This window comes from Rousettus aegyptiacus, unplaced genomic scaffold (assembly GCF_014176215.1).
Source record: "Rousettus aegyptiacus isolate mRouAeg1 unplaced genomic scaffold, mRouAeg1.p scaffold_m13_p_3, whole genome shotgun sequence".
Taxonomy (NCBI): domain Eukaryota; kingdom Metazoa; phylum Chordata; class Mammalia; order Chiroptera; family Pteropodidae; genus Rousettus; species Rousettus aegyptiacus.
Genome location: NW_023416306.1, coordinates 125,616,865 through 125,638,625, shown reverse-complemented (window position 1 = coordinate 125,638,625; position 21,761 = coordinate 125,616,865). Strand labels below are relative to the sequence as shown.

At 34.0% G+C, this 21,761-nt stretch overlaps 1 protein-coding gene across 4 annotated transcripts in view; it reads left to right on the top strand.

Moving 5' to 3' along the window:
• The window catches only part of RFX7 (regulatory factor X7), a 99,791-nt gene that overhangs the window by 63,379 nt on the left and 14,651 nt on the right, over positions 1-21,761 (top strand). For all 4 annotated transcript variants that reach the window (XM_036218292.1, XM_016158404.2, XM_036218293.1 and 1 more), the window contains 2 exons: positions 6,865-6,947; positions 8,329-8,451. In XM_036218292.1, the coding sequence (XP_036074185.1) occupies positions 6,865-6,947; positions 8,329-8,451 (206 nt within the window). The remainder of the gene's footprint in view (positions 1-6,864; positions 6,948-8,328; positions 8,452-21,761) is intronic.

Sequence of the window (21,761 nt, the reverse complement as noted above, 5' to 3'; positions counted from 1 at the left end):
TTTCTGACCTGTTCTGTTTAAATTGATCCCTTTCTCTCTAGTAGCACAATTATTGTTGGAAATATTTTCTAACTTCAATTTTATCTTGATGGCTCAGGAGAGCATAGTATCTGCCCTTTTTTGCACTCACCCTGAGAAAGGTCAGTGCTGATGGCACATTGTCTTAAATAACTATGGCCAACTCTGATGCTCACATATAAAAATATAGGAGCCTTGCCCTTAGGACATATCTCCCAAGATAGTGGAGGTCACCAGGCAAAATATTTCCTAAATTTCTTAAGATAGCTTGCTTTTTAAAATAAAAAAACTCTGTACTTGTTGGTGGAATTTGAATTATAAACTCTTCTGCCAAATCTAATTTTAAGCAATTCTATATTTCAGAATAATATTTCTATAATATTTATCATACATATATTTTATAAGTCATTTTTAATACTCAAATTATGAGCATTTTACCACTGTCTTACATATTTGAAAATTAATAGTCAACTTGAATGGCTTCCCTAATATCATAAAGCTCTTAGCAAGTGGCAAATCTGCAACTCAGATCCAGGCCTTCTGATTCTGTATGCTGTACCTTACCACTATATTCCCACTGTTTTAGGTAGATTCAATTTGAAAAGTCAGTCAATCAAGCTCAAGTAGCAACTGCTTCATTTATCTGTCATATATAATATAGGTACTCTGTATTTACTAGCTATTAATTTATCACTAGGAGACATTCCTGTTAACCTCAGATTTAAAAAGCTCCATCAAAGCTGCTTTATTAGTATACTAATCATTTACTTGGTGATATATGAAAAGTTTCTGTGACACAAGTTTAATGACTTATGAATCATACATTTTGCCAAATCACCCTCTCAAGAATAAATTGTTGACTTTTTTCTAAAATAAATTCAGCTCTGAGAAAGATGTTTTTAAATACTTCAAGTAAAAATGGCATTCTTTTTAAGCTACAATAAAAATCTTATTATAGATGTGGCATGAAAAATTAGAAGGGAATTGCTAAATTATTCAATAAATTATACTAGGACAATTTGCTAACCTTGTGGAAAATGTTTAATTAGGTACTTTGTATCTTATAGAAAAATAAATTCCAGAAAAATTAAAGATCTAAAGACCTAAATGTGAAAAACAAAACTTTAAAAAAGAAAACATAGGATATCTTTCAAAACAAGATGCAAAAAGCACAGGTTATAAATGAAAAGATTGATATAGTTGCCTGGAAATTATCACAAGATTCAAAAACAAAACAAAAAAAAAGACAAGCTACAACTGGGGGAAGATATTAGTGGTACTTTTAACCAGTAGAGGATTAATATACAGACTACATGATAAATATCTCCATTTTTAAATGTGCAGTTTCTTGAGCTGATGTGATCTTCTGACTAGCAGCATCAGCATCACTGGGACTTAGTAGAAATGCAGATTCTTCCACTGTCACTACCGACCTACTGAATCAGAACCTGGAACCCTAAAAGTGGGGGTCCTACAGCCTTTTAACAAGCTCTCCAGGTGTTTCTGAAGCATGCTAAAACTTGATAGTCATTGTATTAGAGTAAACTCAAATGATAAATAATATGAAAAGATAACTCAATCCCATCTCTATCAGAAAATGTTAAATAAAGTAAGTACTTCTACTTTAGGTACATACCATTAAAAAAATCTTGTACAAGGACACAGCAGTCACAGAGGATTTCCATTGCAGCAATATTTGAAATAGTAAAATTTTATGATAACTGGTTATCAGGAAAATGAATAAACTTGTTTTAATCCATATAACACTATTGTATGAATCTGTTTAAAAGTCAAGGAATTATGAAGCAAATGCGGCAAAAAGTTAGCACCTCTTAAATATGGATAGTGGTACATGTGTACCTACTTTGTATTTTATTTGAAATACTTTATAATTTTAAATTTTAAAGGTTGTTAAAATAGTAAAAGGATTCCAGTCTGACTCTGTCTTATCTCTCAGGATTCTACCTCAAAAAATGACTGAGTTTGGACAAACCAGGATCTTCAGTCTTATTGAGGGGGGAAGGTATAACTAGACTGAAAACATTTTTTAAAATGATAACTAAATGCAAATTTAGTGAGTATAAATTCCTGAGTAAATGCTGTGTACCAAAGCAGAGGGGCAAATGGGCATGTAGTAGGATCATGTGTACAAAACTTAGTAGGGTTGAATTTTTAACCAAGTTTTCCTTAAGTCATAGTTAACTGGAAAAATGTATGAAGGCTGTATATATATTCTAAGCTAGTGCTTCTCAACCTTTTTTTATTAGCCCATGCCCCATTTTGATAAACATAAATATAATTTGAAATTTCAAAATAAGTTAGATATTCTAAAAACGAGTGAATGAAAGCTTTTGTGATTACAGAGAGCAGCCCTTGTCCCCACATTACTATCTGCACACATAAAAGGAGTCTTAGTTCTTTCAGAAGTGCTGGAGGGAAAAGTCTAACTTTCTGTATTAATCAGGATGAGCTAGGCTATGCTGCTTTAACAAAGTAAACCTGAAATATCAGTGGCCTAACCACAAAAAATTATTTTCATTTAGTTATATGTACACAACTTGTTAGTGTCTTCAGGAACCCATATTGACAGAAACTTCCATGTTTTAGCCTCATCAGTGAAACACATAGCTTCAAAGGTGCCATGAATGGGATAAAAGGAGAGGTGACACACTAATTTTTTTTTAAGTTTTCTGAAAGTTATTTCACAGATTTCACATACATCTACGGATAAACTATCGTTGCACTCAATGGAATATTAAAAGTACGTTTTCCTGTATATATTTCAAACCTGTCACTTGAGAGATGTTACATGTACATACTAATTTTTATCTTTCAATTCGAGTCGACATTCAATATCATTTTAAATTAGTTTCAGGTGCACAGCACAGTGGTTAGACATTTGTGTAATTTACAAAGAGATTCCCCTGATTGGTACCCACCTGGCACTATACATAGTGATTACAGTGTTGTTGACTATGTTCTTATGCTGTACTTGATACATTGATTCTCAACTATGTCAGCTGAGAAATGAAGTATATTACTTGAACTTAGTTCATGGCCAAAAGCTGCAAAAGAGACTGAAAAGTGTAGCTGAGCAGATGGAATACTTGATGAGCATTGTTTGTATCCCATGTTCTCATTACCACTTTATTTGCACCTCAAAGAAGGAATTAGACAGTTCCATGCCACTTGTTCCTTGTGTGAAAATTTTTTATCAGCCACAGTTTCAGAAGAGAAGATGATTGCGTGGTAAGATTCAAACCAAACTTCACTTTAAACCTCAAGTTCCTGAATTTTGTGTATCTTACATTATACCTTTATTTTCCTGTGGATCACGTGATATAAAAGTGAATCTTGACTCTGATTATTTGCTACGGGCTTTTCTGTCCAGGATGTAAAAGATCAAAATATTATCTAGGTGATTAAGTCTGTAGCATTGCTTCATTTTCATAACTAAAGTTTGGGGCGGGGGGGGGGCAGGCGGAGACAGCTTCATAAACGTATGCTTATGTAAATGGTGCGATGACATACAACTCTGCTCACTTTATTTGGAGTAAATGTAAATTTTTTTTTTTTAATCAAAAATTCTCCAAAGTGGTTTTCTGGAATGTCTTTGACATCTAAATCAAACTTTAGTTCAAAGATTCTTTTTAGATATTTTCTTGCAAAGATTGAAATATATGACGTTCTCATAAGCCTTCAGGCAAGATCTTCAACCACAATAGTAGGAAATTATCACCTTAATTAATTCAACAAACTAGATAATATTTGAGGTTCCCCTAAACTTGAAACCATTTTCAATAACTTTGAGAATTTAACGTCTTCAACTCAAGAAAATGAAGACTTTTATGCCTGGTAAATATGGATGTGGATGTTTGTTATTTGAAATCTCAGGTCAGATATGTCTGCCAAACATGCTCAGCTGTATTAAAAGTTATAATTTTTATTGTAAGATAGAAGTAGCGTAAAATTTACCCTAGATTTTTAGTGTATTCACAGTGTCGTGTAACCACTACCTCTGTTGAGATCCAGAACATTTTCATCAGCCATGAAGGAGACCATTAAGCAGTTAGTGTTCATACTCCCTTCCCCTAAGTCCCTGGCAACCACTAATCTTTCTTTTCTCTCTATGGATTTGCCTCTTCTAGATATTTCATAGACATGGACTTAGACAATCTTTGGCTTTTTGTGTCTGACTTTTCACTTGGTATAATGTTTTAGGGTTCATGTGTGTTGTAGTAGTATCAGTACCTCATGCCTTTTTGTGTCTGAATTTAAAAATTATAATTTTTAAGAGTTTATACAATTAGCCTTTTTTCCAGTGCTCTAAAAATAAAACAACTTTGTCTTTTATTTTATAAATCCAGCCAGCATATTTCTTTTTGACAACCAGTGAATCTTAATATGAAACAGAAAACTTATTCTTCACATTTAAATCTTTAAAGAATAACAAATAATCTAATGCTTAACATACTGTAATCAATCAAGGTTAGAGTCTTCTTCTGCATCACTGATCATTGTTTGAGAAGCCAGTAATTATCTGTAAATAACATGATATATCCAAAACCAAACGAAAATCTTCATGGTGAACTCAGCCTTGCCGGGCTAGCATGCCATCACCACACGCTTGTCATTTTGTTCACATGTGCTTCATAGAGTTTTGATATCAGTTTCTGTGAACTCCACATTTTTTCCCTCTGTGTGTTGAGTCCCATATAACAAATGAAATTATAATTCACAATAGTAAGTTTTTATTGTTCAAAAGGCAAAAACAAACAAAACAGGACACTGAGTTCGATCTTTTTCAAAAATATTTTTCTGGCATTTGTCTTTAAATCATCTCTTTGGCACTTTATTCTAATTTAGATTATCTTCTGAATCCCTACTGGAATTTCTTCTCTATTTAGTATATATAAAATTTGAAACCTTTAGAATCCAAGGGTTCTATAACAGTATAAAATTTTTTTATTCTTAGTCCTCAAAAATGATTCCCCCCTCTTTTGGCTTTTTTTAATTGAGGTATAGTTGGCATAAAATTATATTAATTTCAGGTGTACAGCATAATGATTTAATATTCATGTAAATTGCAAAATGATCACCACAGTAAGTCCAGTTAACATCTGTCACTACACAGCTACAAAATTTTTGCGTGTGTGTGATGAGAACTTTCAAGATCTACTCTCCTAGATACTTTCAAATATGCAGTACAGTGTTATTAATTATAGTCGCCATGTTGTACATTACATCCCCGTGGCTTATGCATTATATGACTGGAAATTTGTACCTTTTGAGCCCCATCATCCATTTTGCCCACCTCAGGCTACCAGCAATCTGTTCTCTAAATGCATGAGCTCATGGGGCAGTGGGACTATTTCTATTCTTTATTTTTTGTTGTTGTTATTGTTATTTCGATTTCACATATAATTGGATAATACATGTTTTTTTTTCTGTCTGACTTCATTTGGCATAATGTCCTCAAGTTCTATAGATACTGTAGCAATGGCAGGATTTCATTCTTTATGGCTGAATAATATTCCATCGTGTGTGTAATATAAAATTATATAAACATATAATATAAAATATACATATATTTTCTTTATCCAAAAGGTGATGTTTTGTATTACATTTTCTCAGACTTTGCCCATGATGATGTTTTTGTGGTGTTTTTTGGTGACATAACCTGTTACATGATAGGCATTGTTAGGGTTAAGCAGGTAATAATAATAATCAACAAAATAATTTAGGACTGTGTTTAAGACACAGTAAAATGGGGAAAGATTAGAGACAAAGATGTCAGCTGGTTAGACATTTTAGTAATTTGAGAACTATCCTAAGTCCCTTAGGGGCAAGGACGACTATTGTGTTGTTCATCTGTGTATTTCTAGTCTTTGTATAGGTCACAATACAGTCTGAGATCAGTTATTGTAAAATAATTTTTGGAACATGGCAGAAAATAAAAATGAGTAAATAAATAAATGGGTAAATGAATTCACCTTTATTGTCCACATTTTCAATTGCAATGCAATTGATTAGGCTACCATAATTTTACTATGATTTTTTTTTTTTTGTAATAGGATTCGTGGCACATTTAAAGCTATTCTTTGGTAAACTAAGTTTGGAAAGAAAGCTATACAATCTTCTATGTAGCAGAAATTGTTTTTAAGGGTACATTTATAGATAAAATAACAAAGTTGCAGAACAATAGTAATTGAGTCTAAGTAGGTAGTTACTGTTGCAAGTCAAAGAATAATTACATCTGCAAAAAGCAAAAAGGGTTGGTGGTCATAATTCAGTATTTTAAACCTCAGATCCATCTACAGGTGACAGCATCATCAGTCATGTATTCTAGGTTTTTGAGAATTAGAAAAGATCCCAGAAGTCATCTCATCCATTTTATAGTTGAAAGGAAAATTCACCAGAGCACTAAAGCCTCAATGTCAGTTAAATGATTTGGCTAAGGCCAACTAATAATAGTCTCTTGATAAGAGTCTGGTACTTTTCTGGTAATGCTGTACAATCCTCCTTCTTCAGATGTGATTAAAAGTAATAAATTTTTATCTAAGCATTGATCTTTGGTTTATTTATACCTAGAATATAAGAATTAATAAGAAAGTACCATTATCTCTTACTAACTTTTCATATATAATAGATTTATCAAACAGCTTAACTATTATTCTTTTAGTGATGAGAAAAAAAGCCTAGATTTTGTTTTCTTTGGCAAGTGTTCATTTCATCTGTTTTAAATTTAGACAGTCAAATATTTTTAGGGAAGTGTTAGTAAATTGTGTTGAAGGAGAAACAAGTGTTTTAAAAAGGCTCTTTCTTTTTCATTCTTTTTGTAATCAGCAAGAAGTTGAGAAGTTTACAGACCTAGAGAAACTCTACCTCTACCTTCAGCTGCCTTCTGGTCTCAGCAATGGAGAGAAAAGGTATGTTCTTTCTTGTCTTTGCCTTAATTACACTGTTTGTAGGAAACTCATAAGGTGTGTGTGTATGTGTTGTGGTTACTATTTTACACTTCCAAAAATCATCAGAACACAATGGCAAAGAATAGATCCTTTTAGTCTTTGATCATATTTGCTTAAGTGTTTACCTACAGTTTGTGCACTTGGGTAAATGCCGTGAAATGGAATTTGGGTTATGTTTTATAAAGAGATCAGTATATAGGGGATTTTGAAAACCAAAGAGTAAACAGATAAGTATTGTAAGCAGTAAAGTAAGTGCGAGAGTATTTTAGGTACTGTCAGGTGAGCAGATCACAGACTATAAAAAAATTTTTAAAAAGTGAATTGCCTTTATGTAACATGAATTTATGATAAATGTAAGCTGTTTTAAGCAATTGGTATTGCTATATTTTTGTTAAAAATATTTAATAACAGGAAATAGAGAAATTGGTTCACATATTCTATTCTTAACGTTTCTTTACCCTTTTAGGTGTTTCTCAAGATTAATTTTATTTATATAAGTTGTACTTAACATTTTATTACTATAAAAAGGTGTGTAAAAAGAAATGGAATAAAAATACTGTTGCATTTACTTTTTTTCCCTCTCATCAAATTTTATAATTATTTAAATCATTTTTTATCCTAGAAACTTGCTCACTGTCTTTTTTTTGGAATTAAATAAATTACTGTTATAGTTAAACTGAATTATTGTTAAGTTATAGCTGAGGTGAATGCCAGAATCGATAGAATTTCCTAACACTATCTTGTGTGTCCATTTCATGGAATAAATGGCACTGCTATGTAATACAAACATAATATTTAATGGAGGCGTTGGCCTGAGGAGGGGATTCAGTTACTGGAAGGGCAGTAGGGGAGATTTGTCCTTTTAAGATCTCTCCGGTATGAATTCCATTCTGGAGCACAAAGTGCTTTAGTAAGATTGCAAGGTAGTTACTTGAGAATGCTAAGAAAATAGAAAAAGTTTTTTCCCATAACTTTTAAATAAATGATTGATTATTTGATTAAGTTTGCCCGAATGAACAGGCAGGTAAGTGACTAAATATCCAATCAGAGGTAATTTGGGCCAAAATAAATAGCTTATGTTGTCAGTGTGCCATCACTTATAGAGGAATGGAACAGAACAATAACTTCAGTTGGTCACTAGCTGTAGAACATGGCTCGCAACCACAGGTGGACAATTTGTATATAGATAACTAGGCATCTTCTATATGTCCTGAATTTAGTTTGGTCATTCACAGTGTGTTTACACACAGTTATTTACTGGAACATTTTAGGCGTGTCTCAAAAATTGTCAATTAATTGCTGTCTAGTTCAGCTAAAACATGTTTTTTTTTTTCATGATTAGTGATCAGAATGCCATGTCATCTAGTCGGGCACAGCAAAGGCATGCCTTTTTCTGGATTCGGAATACCCTAGAGGAACATCCTGAGACTTCACTGCCCAAACAGGAAGTCTATGATGAGTACAAGTAAGTCTTATGTGTATATGTCAGACATGCTGATGTATTAAAGAACTTAAGTACTATACTTGGGTACAATGATTGTTTTATCATTGATGAATATCATGGTGGTATATAGGAATTTAATTGAGAAATCTTCAAGGTTCCTTCCATCGCTAAGTTTCTCTGGTAACATATGTAACAAAGGACAGGATTACTGAATAAAAAGATTTCTCTAGATTTCTTTCAGATGACAAGAGAGTTATCTAACAGTAGAGGGACAAGGGCATAGGACTGCTAAATCAAAGGATTCCTGCAGAGTTCTGAAGGATAACAGGAAGGATTTGTTTAGGGTTAGGACTGTGGAAGACAATAAATAAATCAGTGCCTGTGGGAAACTAAAACATGTATTTTACTTAGACTTCTTAAAGGCCTTTGAGGAACTAGTTGTCCAAAGATGTCTTGCTAGTTTCCCAAAAGGCAAATTTTAATATGTGACATTTCCATAATGAATTAATAAGATGGTTGGTTACATATTTTTGATGTGATGTCCTTCCACTGCACAACCCTTTGCCATCACTATTAGAGATGGCATCCTATGTTTGTGGAGTGTGACTCTCGCTCATTCAAGCAGTCCTTATGTTCCCTAAAGTGTCCTGCTTTGGCCGAGGCACGGTTGTGTTTTTCTATAGTATTTTTTATTTTTTCTATTAAATTGTTTTCTTAGGTTTCCATAAATCTTTATAATTTTTTTCACTAAGAAAAATTAAAGGGTTGTCTTAAACGAAAGACAACCAAAACAACATCATTTTGAAGTGAATGGGAGCTCCAGTTTTGAGCGATTAATTTCCAGTTCATTAGAGAGCAACAGAGATAAACAAAAGTGATATAGATTAAAGTTTTCAAAGGTAGTAGGTAAGGGAAATTCTTAATAGTAATATGAGTAGGAAAGAAATATTCTGTTCATGAAATTTGAAAGAACTATGCTAATAACTATGCCTGTCCTTACAGTCAGTATAGTACTTTACATACTGTAGTACTGTTGTGTCTGAGTCTATTTTAGTTAAAAACAAAACATGTTTTATTTACTGTTGTTTCCCCACAGTGGTCACTAATTTAAAATTCACAGTAATTGGAATGGAGTCTGATCTCTGACACTGATAATAAAATTTCAGTATTGTGAAAAATTTTGTAAGTCTTTTAGTACACTCCCATCTCCGTTGTGTAGATAAAAACATTAAAGTACAGGGAAGTCGGGTGACTCTTTCAGTGTCTCAGAACTAGTTAGGGGTGAATGTAAGGCTAGAAAACAGATTCCATGAGTGTTTCAGAATAGGTGAGAAGGCAAACTTGTTAAATATGAGTAATATCAAACTGAGTGGGTAGAAAAGGTTAGGCAAGTAGTTATAAATAAAGTTGTGTGAGTAACACGTAGTGTGAGTAAATAAGCTGCTCAAAGTATGAGTGTGTTTACATACAATTAATTAGCATACATGCATAGAAATACTATGAATGTTATAAGAGACACAGCACAGTAACATGTTAGCAGCATGACATATGCTAAGAAGAAAGTATGTTTATGTTCCACAGAATTGTAGTATGTAAGAGCTCTAGCCTTTTATTCGATTATACATTTCCTAAAACCATAATTTGCCATGTGGATTTAAATAAATTGAGAGATAAGAAAAATAGACTACAGACAGGCAAGAAGTAGATCAAAGTATAAGGAAATAGCTGGTTAAAAGTTTTTAATTATATTGTCTAAAGAAAGCAAAACGGAGTATAGCTATATACTTTTTTTTTTTTTTAAAGAGCAGAGTTTTAAATCACAAGAGAGATTTCAGTTAGATCCAAAATAATATTTCTTGTCTGTAAAGATTTTTAAAGAAATTTTGTCTTTTTCTAAAGACCTTTTAGACTAGTCCTCTTACTATTCAGAGTGCCTTAAGGTTTCCTGAATAAAAAACCTAAAATGGCCAATCTTAAACTGATTCCGTTCTAAATATTCAATGAAAAAAGGTTATTAATATGAATAATGCCTTTATTTTAAATTATTCCTATTGTATGTGGACCATTGTGTAATTCATTGCACCAATGTTTAGATGTACTTGTGTGAAAGTCAGCCCCTTTAATAGTCATTAAAATCAAAATCACTTTTAGAGGAAAAAAACGAAGATGTAATCTAAGTTGCACATGACCATATATTGATCTTTATCCTGCAACCTTGCTGAACGAGTGTATTAGCTCCAATAATAGTTTTTTAGTGCATTTCTTAGGATTGTCTATATATAATATGTCATCTGAAAGTAGAGATAGTTTTACCTTTTCCTTTCTACTCTGGCTTTTATGCCATTTTCTTGCCTAATTGTCCTGGCTGAACTCTGCAGTACAATGTTGAATAGAAATGGTGACAGCAGACGTCTTTGTCTGTTGTCCAATTTGAAGGAGGAAGCTTTCAGTGTTTCACCATTAAGTATAATAATTAGCTGTAGGTTTCCGTAGATCACCTCTATCAGGTTTAGAAACTTGCATTCTATTACCAGATTGTTGGTTGGTGAAGTTTGTCAAGTGCCATTTCTGCATCTATTGAGATCATCATACCAGATTTTTTTTCTTATGCAATTAATATGCATTAGTATTACATTATTGATTGATTTAATATGTTGAACCCATTTTGTATTCCTGAGATAGATCATATTTGGTCATGATGTATTATCTTTTATGTTGATAGACTTGGTTTACTAGTTTTGTTAAGGATTTTTACAGACATTCTTAAGGAATATTGGTCTTTATTTTTCTTTCTTGTGATGTCTGTCTGGTTTTGGAATCAGGGTATTGTTGGCTTTACAGAATGAGTTTGGAAATATTCTTTCTTCTATTTTTATGAATGTTTATAAAGGATTGGTATTAATCTTTAACTGGTAGAAATCACCAGTGAAGCCATCTAGGCATGAGCTTTTCTTTGTGAGTACTTTTTAAATGACTAATTCAATCTCTTTAGGTTATCCAACTTATTGGCTTACATTTTTCATAGGATTCTCTTATAGTCTCATTTCTGGATGGTTTGTAATAATGTCACATTTTCATTCCTGATTTTAGTTGAGTCCTGAAACAAAAAACTTGGTCAGTTTAGCTAAAGTTTTACCAGTTTTATTGATCTTTTCAAAGAATCGATTTTTTGGATTTGTTCATTTTTTTCTATTCCCTATTTCCTTGACTTATTGTTCCCTTCCTTCTGCCTGCTTTGGGTTTGGTTTCTTATTTTTCTGGTTTCTTTCCAGGGAAGATTAAGTTATTCATTTGAGACCTTTTTATAATGTCATATACAGCTATAAATTTTCCTCTAGGCACTGTTTTCACTACATTCCATAAGTTTTGATATGTTATGCTTTCATTTGTATTCATCTCAAAGTATTTTCTAATTTCTCTTACAATTTCTTCTTTGACTCATAATTTCCATGTATTTGTGAATTTCTCATTTCCTTCAGTTTCTTGATTTCTAATTCCATTTATTTCTTTATGGTTGGCGAAAATGCTTTGTATAATTTCCTTCCCTTTAAATGTATTGAGAGTTGTTTTATGGCCTAACATATGATCTGTCCTGGAGAATATTCCATGCGCACTTGACAAGAATGTATTATTCTTCTGTTGCTAGGTGGTAGAGTGTTCTGTAGATACCCGTTATCTAGTGGATTTACACTGTCGTTTTATGTCTTGTGTTTCCTTATTTATCTTTTACTTAGTTCTCTCCATTTTCGAAAGTGTAGTATTGAAATCCCCAGTTATTATTATCAAATTATCTATTTCTCTTTTCTTAAATTCTGTCCAATTTTTTAAAATGTATTTTAGATCTCTGTTGTTAGGTGCATAATAGGTTATAATTGTTTTTTCTTCTTAATGGATTGACCTTTTTATCATGAAATAGTGTTTTTCTTTGTCTCCAGTAACAATTTTGATCTTAGAGTCTTTTTCTATGTTATTAGCATGACATTTCAGTTCTCTTTTGGTTGCTTTTGGTATGCTGTATCTTTTATTTTCAACCTATTTGTGTCTTTAAATCTAAAAATATATATGTGGTATGTAGAGGACATATACTTTGATCATATTTTGTTCTATATCTACTCTGCCTATCCCTGCCTTTTAATGGGTAATATAATCCATTTACATTTAATGTAATTACTGATAAGAGAGGATTTACATTTGCTATTTGTCTTATGTCTGTTTTTATTCCTCAGTTCCCCCATTACTGACTTCTTTTGCTTCAAATAGGTCTTTTCTATTGAACTATTTTAATTTATTTTACTATGTATATTTTAAAATTTATTTTCTTCTGTTAACATCTTAATTTTTATATTTACATCTATATCTGTTCTCACCCTCACCCCCATTCATTTTTATGCATTGTGTACCCATCAACTTGACAGATTTATATTTGGTGCTTTATGCAACTGTCTTTTAGATCAGATAGAATAAAAGAATTACAAGTCAAACATACATTTAGATTGTATTTTACATTTGCCTGTGTAGCTATATTTACCGGTGCTCTTTAATTGTTCATGTGAATTGAGTTATTGTTTAGCATCGTGTCATCTAAGCCCGAATGATTCTCTAGCCATTGGACTCTCTACTTGATTGGCTTATTGGTTCAGCTATTGCTTGGACAGAGATTTCCTTAAACATCTTGAACCCATTAATATGCTAACGGTCTCTATATGTGTGTGTGTGTTGGGGTACACCATAAACCCTCAGCCAAGCAGTTGAAAACCCTTCATTAACCTTCACTTCCGGCTTTTATATAGAGCCTCACATTTAGCCAGAAGTGAGAGTTTAGGGCCTTCTCAATTCTCAAAAAGTACACAGCTCTTTGCATGTGCATGACCTTCTCGATTCCTAGGAATATGTCAGTTTTTCAAAACTTCTGTGGACATCGTATTACCCAGCTTTTTCTTTTAAGCTTTTTGGTTAGTCTGTTGTTTGCTTCAACTGTTATATATACTGTCTCAGGCAACCACGCAGTTAAGACATTTGCCTATAATTCTTTTTAACAACTTCCCCGCTGTACCCTGCAAAGGAGAAACTATTTCTCAGTGCACAAGCTACATGGAAGGTCAGATAGACTGTAGGTGGAGTCTTCCATAAAATCTACGACACAAGACAAATAATGACAATTATTTGGGATGAGGCTTTGAGAGTGCTTCAACTGTGTTATGTTTATGTGATCGCTACCAGTCTGAACTGGTAATATGGGCTGTTATTTTTCAGTGCTACTGCTAGAGAGTGAGAGCAAGTTAAAATGAAACAAAGCATTTCTTATTTAAAAATAGTCGTATTTCTTGGATAAATGCTCACCATTTTCTGCAAGCCTTGGGTTAACTTCCAGAGTTCTGAAGTTGATGTTAACCATCTTTGCCAGTTTTTATATTGTTTTATGGAGAAGTAAGTTAGGGTGGCCCTTACTATACAGTTTTCATTAATGTCACCAGAACTGTAAAATTGAAATCCATAAACGTTAAAGGACCAGAAATGTTATGTGCAGTTCTAACTACTATATTTCATTGACAAATTAACTGAAATGATCTAGCAAATGGAGTGGTCATTTTACTCATGAGAAGTAAAAACTGTTCAGCCTGAAAGATGAAAACCTCTACAAAGATTTTTTTTAAAGTTTATAAGAAGCATAAACTATGAAAAAGACTCCTTCCAAATTATATTTTATATTTTCCATTACTGCAGAGTAAAGTCCAAAGACTTTTATTTTACAGAAGGAGGCAGAGATATACAGTAGAGAAAGTTTGGACTTTTGAACTAGTAATACCTAAGTCTGAGTCCTAATTTAGACATGTGCTGGAGTTTGTTGCCATAGGCAGATCCTTAACCTTTAATGTAAAATGTAAAAATATCATACTGTTTTTATTAAGGCATAAAACTATATATGTAATATGTTTATCACAGTGCCTAGAACATAATAAGCCTTCAACATATTGCAACAATTATTATTCAAACTCATGGTTCCATAGTCCAACATATTGGCGTTGCTTGGTATAAACCTTATTTTATAAAAAACTTACTTCTCCCTTCTTTTGTCCACGGTTCATTCTATACCTTTGCTATTTTGAATTGCATATGCTACTCTTCTCAGTTTTTATTCACACTCTTTCCTCCACAGGAAATAGATATGCCTCACCCCATCTCACCCTAACGCCATATGATTAAATCTACTTGTTTTCTAAAGCCAATTTAAATCCACTTTCTCCATATGTCATCATACCCTTAATTATCTAAGTTAAAATTACTCCTCCCTTCTCTGTGGTTGCATGGCACCTTATTTATCTGTCCTCGAATTTTTCACAGTGCTTTATGTAATTTTTATTGAGGTATAGTATGCACACAGAGAAGTACACAAGTTGTAAGTTAAAACCTGTTAAATTTTCACAAAGTTGAGTACACTCAGTGTTACTAGCATCCAGCTCAAGAGACTAAGCATCCCATCACCCCCGAGGGCCCTTTGTGTCCTCCTCGTCACCACCCTTTCCACCACCTCCACCACGCCCCTTCCCAGAGTGAATACTATCCAGCTTCTGACACTATAAATTAGCTTTGCTTATTTTTGAATATTATATGAAAAAAATTATACAATAATTTGGTGTCTGGGTTCTTTTTTACTTAACATTATGTTTGTAAGAGCTATGCATTTTGTTTTGTGCAGTTTTGTTTCATTCATTTAAACTGCTGTTCAGTTTACTATTTATAACTATATACCACAGTTTCTTTGTCTACTCTACTCTGTATGGACATGAGGATTTTTTTCCGTTTGGGTTTTGATTTGCATTTCCTTGATCACTAGAATGTTTCTTTCTGTCTGTTTGTTTGTTTTTTGTTTTTGCCAATTGGATATCCTGTTTTATGAAGAATTTGTTTAAGTCTTTGTCTTTTTTTCTCGTATATAATCATTAAAGGCAGGTAAATATATACCACTCATCATTTTCTGCTGACATAGTTTGTAGAAGAATGTTATACTGTTTATATTATAGCTGTATGTATTAGTTCTTCAAATAACTACCCTTAAAGTGTGTGTTCTTTTATTAGTAATTTATGAACTTCCAGGTAAGATCCTCGATATGTCAGTGATAATTCACCATGACTGAATTTTAGTTAATAATCCCATGAAAAATGAAAGGCAAGATGGAAGGAAAAACCTGGTTAATAAGGTCATACATGATTATTTCTTTATTATATATATGATAATTTTACTCTTTAAATTAATTTCATTGACTTAAAACAAAGTAATCATTCAGATATATTGTTCATTATGTAGTTACCGCAAAAATAAGATTTAATCACCTGAATTTTGATATTCGATCTTATTCTGAGCTTAGGTTAATAGTACTACTAACAACTCTAAATTTCTCTCTAGGACCTATACTAGAAGACACTATAAGTAACCAACACATTTATGCAGTGCTTTTCCAGGTGTTCTGTCCTCGGGAACACTAAACTATCATGTATATTACACCGTGCACTTCTGCATTGTTTTTCGAGTGTTCTTGCCAGATGCCAAAGCCCAGTGGACTTTAGCCATGCCTCAGAATCAACTGTGTATCATTGTCCTGCCCAGTACATGGAACAATAAGAAAAATCATATCTGTTTATGATCAGGGTCAGGTACTTTTAAAGAGTTTTCTCTCCAGTGTCTCAGGATCTAATAGCACCTTAAAAATATTGGAGGATTTCAACAACTGTTCCACTTTCAAAGGCTCAAGCTAATTAGATATTTGACCATATTACTTTTACCTCATTTGTCTTCCAGATAACCTAGCAAGTGTGTTGTTTATTAATACTTTAAAGGGAACGTACTTCTACTATCTCTTTGTGACCTCCTTAAATTCCCTTATCTTTCACTGTCATTCATAATACATGAATGTTAAAACCCACCGAAGTAATAGTGTAGATCCTAGTAAGAAAAGGGCTTTCGGTAAAAATTAATGATTTGTAATAAGTTATTCTATTTATAAATACTAGGAAAAAAATTAGTGATATAATTTTGGTTGCTTTTCAAGCATTTAATTTGCTTATAATCACTAAGCAATAAAAGTTTCTCATCTATAAAATGAGTGGGTTAGGCTGGATAACCAAAATATTTCCAGAGATTCACCTCTCTGTGCAAGTTCCTCCTCTATAAAATGTGTATAATAAAAATACTTAGGTTCAAGATGGTGGTGTAGGAAGGTCCTGAACTCATCTCCTCCCTTGGGCAGAATCTGCAGCTACAAATGGAACAATTTCCTCTCTAAAAAACCTAAAGGCCGGCTGAGTGACAACTGTACATCATGGAAACAAGAAGAAAACTGCTTCAAAATGGATAGGAGAGATGGGGTTGGCTCCTGCCATAAACCCCACCCATATTGTGGTGACTCGCAGTTGGGAGGGAACTCAAAACTTGGAGCTTCTCTGTGAAAAACAAAGGGTTCAAACTGCACATTGGAACCCCAACTTTTAAGACCTGCATCTGAGAGACAAGCCTCTAAAATACCTAATTTTGAAACACAACAGGCTTTCGTCCTGAGACACATGGGACTGTAGTTGATCTGAGAAATGGCTCTTAAAAGGCCGATATGGTCGGGTTCATCCGCCCTGAGTCAGCTCAGAGGCAGCTGATTGTCCCTTTATATTAATAAGTGTCAGCGCAAGGGGCAGGTGTCTAGTTTAACATGCGTATCTAGCACCCTGTTGGAACACTCTCCAGGGATGGAGACTAGCAGGTGCCATATTCAGTCTCTGTCTTTGTTGTGCATCAAAACACCAGTATCTCCCAGAAGGGAGCTTTTACACATGTCTGGTGTCCTGATTTTTTTTAAGCTCTGGAGGCCAGGGAAGTTTGCATTCCAATCCCATAGGACTTTAACAGAAGTCACCCAGAAAGGAGCTTATATTTGTGTCTGGTGCCCTGATTTTTGTAGCTACTACCAGAGGCTGACTTTGGTGCCGCTGCCTCCCCTTCCTCCCTTCCCACCCCCCGCTCCAGCTGTTACTGACAAAGTATTCTTAAAACAGTTACCACCCCCCAGAGCACAGCAATAGACAGCAGACCCAGGAGTTTGATCTTTCTGTGAAGGAGATCTATTAGCTAATTATCATGGCTACAGCCTGAGGGACGAGCTTCTAATTAAACCCACATCTAGAAACCCTTTCCAGGGACCTTGGAGGGTAGATGCTATCTTCAACCTCTCCCTCTACCTTGCTCCAGAACACTAGAGTCTCCCAGAGGGGAGCCTTACATGTGTCTTGTACCCTGATTTTTTACAGCTGTGGCCCAGGAACATCCCCTTAATTGTCTGGCTCTGTTGGGCAGTGGTGCTTGCATTCCTGGGTTCCACAGGACAGTGGCAATCGGACAATTTTTGGCAGGCTACCATCCTCAGTCTTTCTGTGAAGGAAGCCTCTTTGCTTGTCCTGGAACTTGGCCCTAAGGGGCAGGCTTCAAAATTGGCATACATCGAGTGGCCTACAGAGCTGCTCTTAGGGAATGAAGGCTGTGGATGCTGTCTTGGTGCTCTCCCTCTGCCTTGCTCCAGCTTGCTGGTATCTCTCAGAAAAGAGCTCATACACTCATCAGGATTCTTCAGTTTTGTTAACTGCCACCCAGGGGATACCTCCAGGACACGTGGCCCTGGTGGCTAGTGGGGCTCATACTTTCAGTCCCACAGGACTGTATTATTTATATACTAATTTAAGGCTGTTGACTGAGAGTCAGACTCCCAGTTAGTCTGAGTCTAGGTGCTGAGATCCTCCCCTTTGGGACATCGACAGGTCTTGGCACATATTAGAAACTATTAAAAATATAATAAACTGCATGAACAAACCTAATGGTTCGAGAGACAACCAAGAGCTAGGGCAGGGTTGAAAGACAAGGTTTGTCTCCTATACAAGGCCACTCCTTCAAGACTGGAAAAGGTGGTTGTTTCACATACTGCATAGAAATACAGAGAGTAGAACAAAACGAAAAGACAGGAATATGTTCAAAATGAAAATACAAGATAAAACCTCAGAAAAAAACTTTTATGAAACAGAGATAACTAATTTACTTGATAAAGAACCCAAGTAATAGTCATAAAGATGTTCATTGAATGCCAGAAAAGAATAGATGGACACAGTGAGAATGTCAATAAAGAAATAGAAAGTAAAAGAAAGTACCAAATATAAGTCACAGTGCTGAAGAATGCAATAACTGAACTGAAAAAAATACCCTAGAGGGATTCAACATTGGATTAGATGAAGTGGAGGAAAGGATCAACAAACTCGAAGATAAGGCAATGGAACTCAACCCAATCGAGTAGAAAATAGAAAAAAAAAAAAGATTGAAGAAAAAGTGAAGATAGCTCAAGATACTTATGGGACACATCACACAGACTCACATTCACATTATAGGGCTCCCAGAAGGAGAAACAGAGAGAAAGGGGAAGATTATTTCTTTGACAAAGTGTAACGGCTGAAAACTCCCCTAACCTGAGGAAAAACACAGACATCCTGATCGAGGAAGTTCCAAATGAGAACCCGTAATGACTCACATCAAAACACGTTAAAATGTCAAAAGTTAAAAGGAAATCTGAAAAGCCACAAGAGAAAAAGGACTTGGTACATACAACGAAATCTCCATAAGACTATCAGCAGATTAGTCAGCAGAAACTTTGCAGGCCAGAGAGAGTGGCATGATATATTCAAAGTGCTGGACAAAAGAAAATCTCCAAGAATACTCTACTTGGCAGAATTATCATTCAGAATTAAGGTAAGATAAAGAGATTTTCAGACAAGCAAAAGCTCAAGGAGTTCATCATTACTAAATCAACTTTACAAGAAATGATAACGGGACTCCTTCAAGCTGAAATTAGAGGGTGCTAACTAGTAAGAAGAAAACATCTGGAAAAAATAAATCTCACTGGAAAGGCAAATATATAATAATGGTAGTGGATTAATCACTTGTGAAGCTAGTGCGAAGTTAAAAAGACAAAAAAGTAGGAAAAATAACTACGACTACAATAATCAAGGGATATGCAAGATGTGAAATGCGGCATAAAAATAGAACTTTACAATGTAGTCAAATTTGTTTTTATTAGCTTAAAATAGATTATTATAGCTACAGGTCGTTATATATATATATATATATATATATGTAAGCCTTATGTAACCACAAAGAAAAACCTGTAGTAAATACACAAAGGATAAAGAGAAAGCAACATAAACATACCACAAAAGAAAGTCATCAAACCACAGAGCAAGAGAGCAAGAGAAGAAACAGGGAAGAACTGCAGAAAACAATTAAAATGGCAATAAATACATACCTATCAATAATTACTTCAAATGTAAATAGACTAAGTTCTGCAATCTACAACGTAGAGTAGTTAAAAGGATAAAAAAAAAATAAAACCAATTATATGCTAGCTAAAAGAGTCTCACTTTAAATATAAGGACACACATAGACGGAAAGTAAAGGGATAGAAAAAGATATGCAACAGGAAATCAAAAGAAAGTTAGGGTAGCTATACTTATATCAGACAAAATCAGCTTTAGAACAAAGACTGCAATGAGAGACCAAGGAGGGCATTACATAAGTATAAAGGGGTCAGTCCAACAAGAGGATATAACGTTTGTAAATATTGGTACACAACATAGGAGCTTCTAAATAGATAAAGCAAATACTAACAGACCTAAAGGAAGATGTAGACAGCAATACAATAACAGTAAGGCACTGCAATACCCCCACTTAAATCAATGGATAGATCATCCAGACAAAAAAATCAATGAGGAGACATCGACCTTAAACAACGTTAGACCAGATGAAATTCACATATATACAGAACATTACATAAAAAGCAACAGAATGTACATTCTTCTCAGTTGCATAGGAACATTTTTCAGGATTGGTCATGTTAGGCCACAAAGCAAGTCTTAATAAATTTAAGAGGATTGAAATTAGATATCTTTTCTGACCACAGCGGTATGAAACTGGAAGTGAATTATATGAGGAAAACTGGAAAAGTCACAAGTATGTGAGATTAAACAACATGCTACTATGGATCAAAGAAGAAATCAGTAGGGAAATCAAAATTTACCTTGAGACAAATGAAAATGGAAAATAACATACCAAAATTTATGGAATGCAGCAAAAGCAGTGCCAAGAGGGAAGTTTATAAATGCCTACCTCAAGAAACAAATAGAACAGTATAGAACAAAGAATCCTAAAATTTGTCTGGAACCACAAAAAGACCCCTTGTAGTTGAAGCAATCTTTAGAATTAGAAAGCTGGAGGCATCACATTCTCTGATCTCAAACTCTATTACAGAATAGTAGTAATTTAAATAATACAGTGTTATCATAAAAACAGACAAGTCAGTGGAATTGACTAGAGCAGTGGTCTCCAATCTTTTTAGCACCAGGAACTGGTGCTCCTATAAAAATCTAATGCCTCATGATCTGAGGTAGAGCTGAAGTAGTGATGCTAGCCCTGGGGAGCAGCTACAAATACAGATAAAGCTTCACTCACTCACCCACTGCTCACCTCCTCATGTGCAGCCCTGTTCCTAAGAGGCTATGGACTGGTACCAGTGTAAGTGTCCATCAGTGGATGAATATAAAGAAATTGTGGTGTGTATATGTACAACAGAATATTATTCAGCCATAATAAAGAATGAAATCCTATTTGTGACAACATAGATGGACCTCGAGGACATTATGCTAGGTGAAGTAAGTCAAACAAAGACGAATACTGTATGATCTCACATATATGGAATCTTAAAAAAAAAAAAAAAAACTCATAGACACAGAAAACACATTGGTGATTGCCAGAGATGGGGGTTTGGGAGTTGGGAGATACTGGTGAAAGGGTTCAAAGGTTTTAAAAAATAAGCAGTCTGGATCTTGAAATCATACATTAAAACAGAAGTATAGTATGTCATGAATTGTTGGATTCCACGGCCAAGAATGCAATTTTTTCCTACACAAATTAAAAGCATGTTCTTTAATGTAGGTAAAGTTTATAGCATTTTATACACATGTAATGACGTTTTCCTTGATTTTCTACGTGGTAGTGTAGATCATTCTTTGTATCACTTTACGTAGTAATGTGCCATTATTATGAGACAGCTTAAGTGCATTTTAGGGACTGCTTATCACAGTCCTCATCAACTGGCATTTATTGAATAGACACTATAAATAATGGGAGTATACTTTATAGTGAAATATGTTCGCATGTTTCAAAAAAAAACAACGTTGAGACCATTTTTTATTACCTATAAGTAAATAAGAACTTTTGAGTAATGGTTCAAAACTTAGTGTCTCAAAGGGAG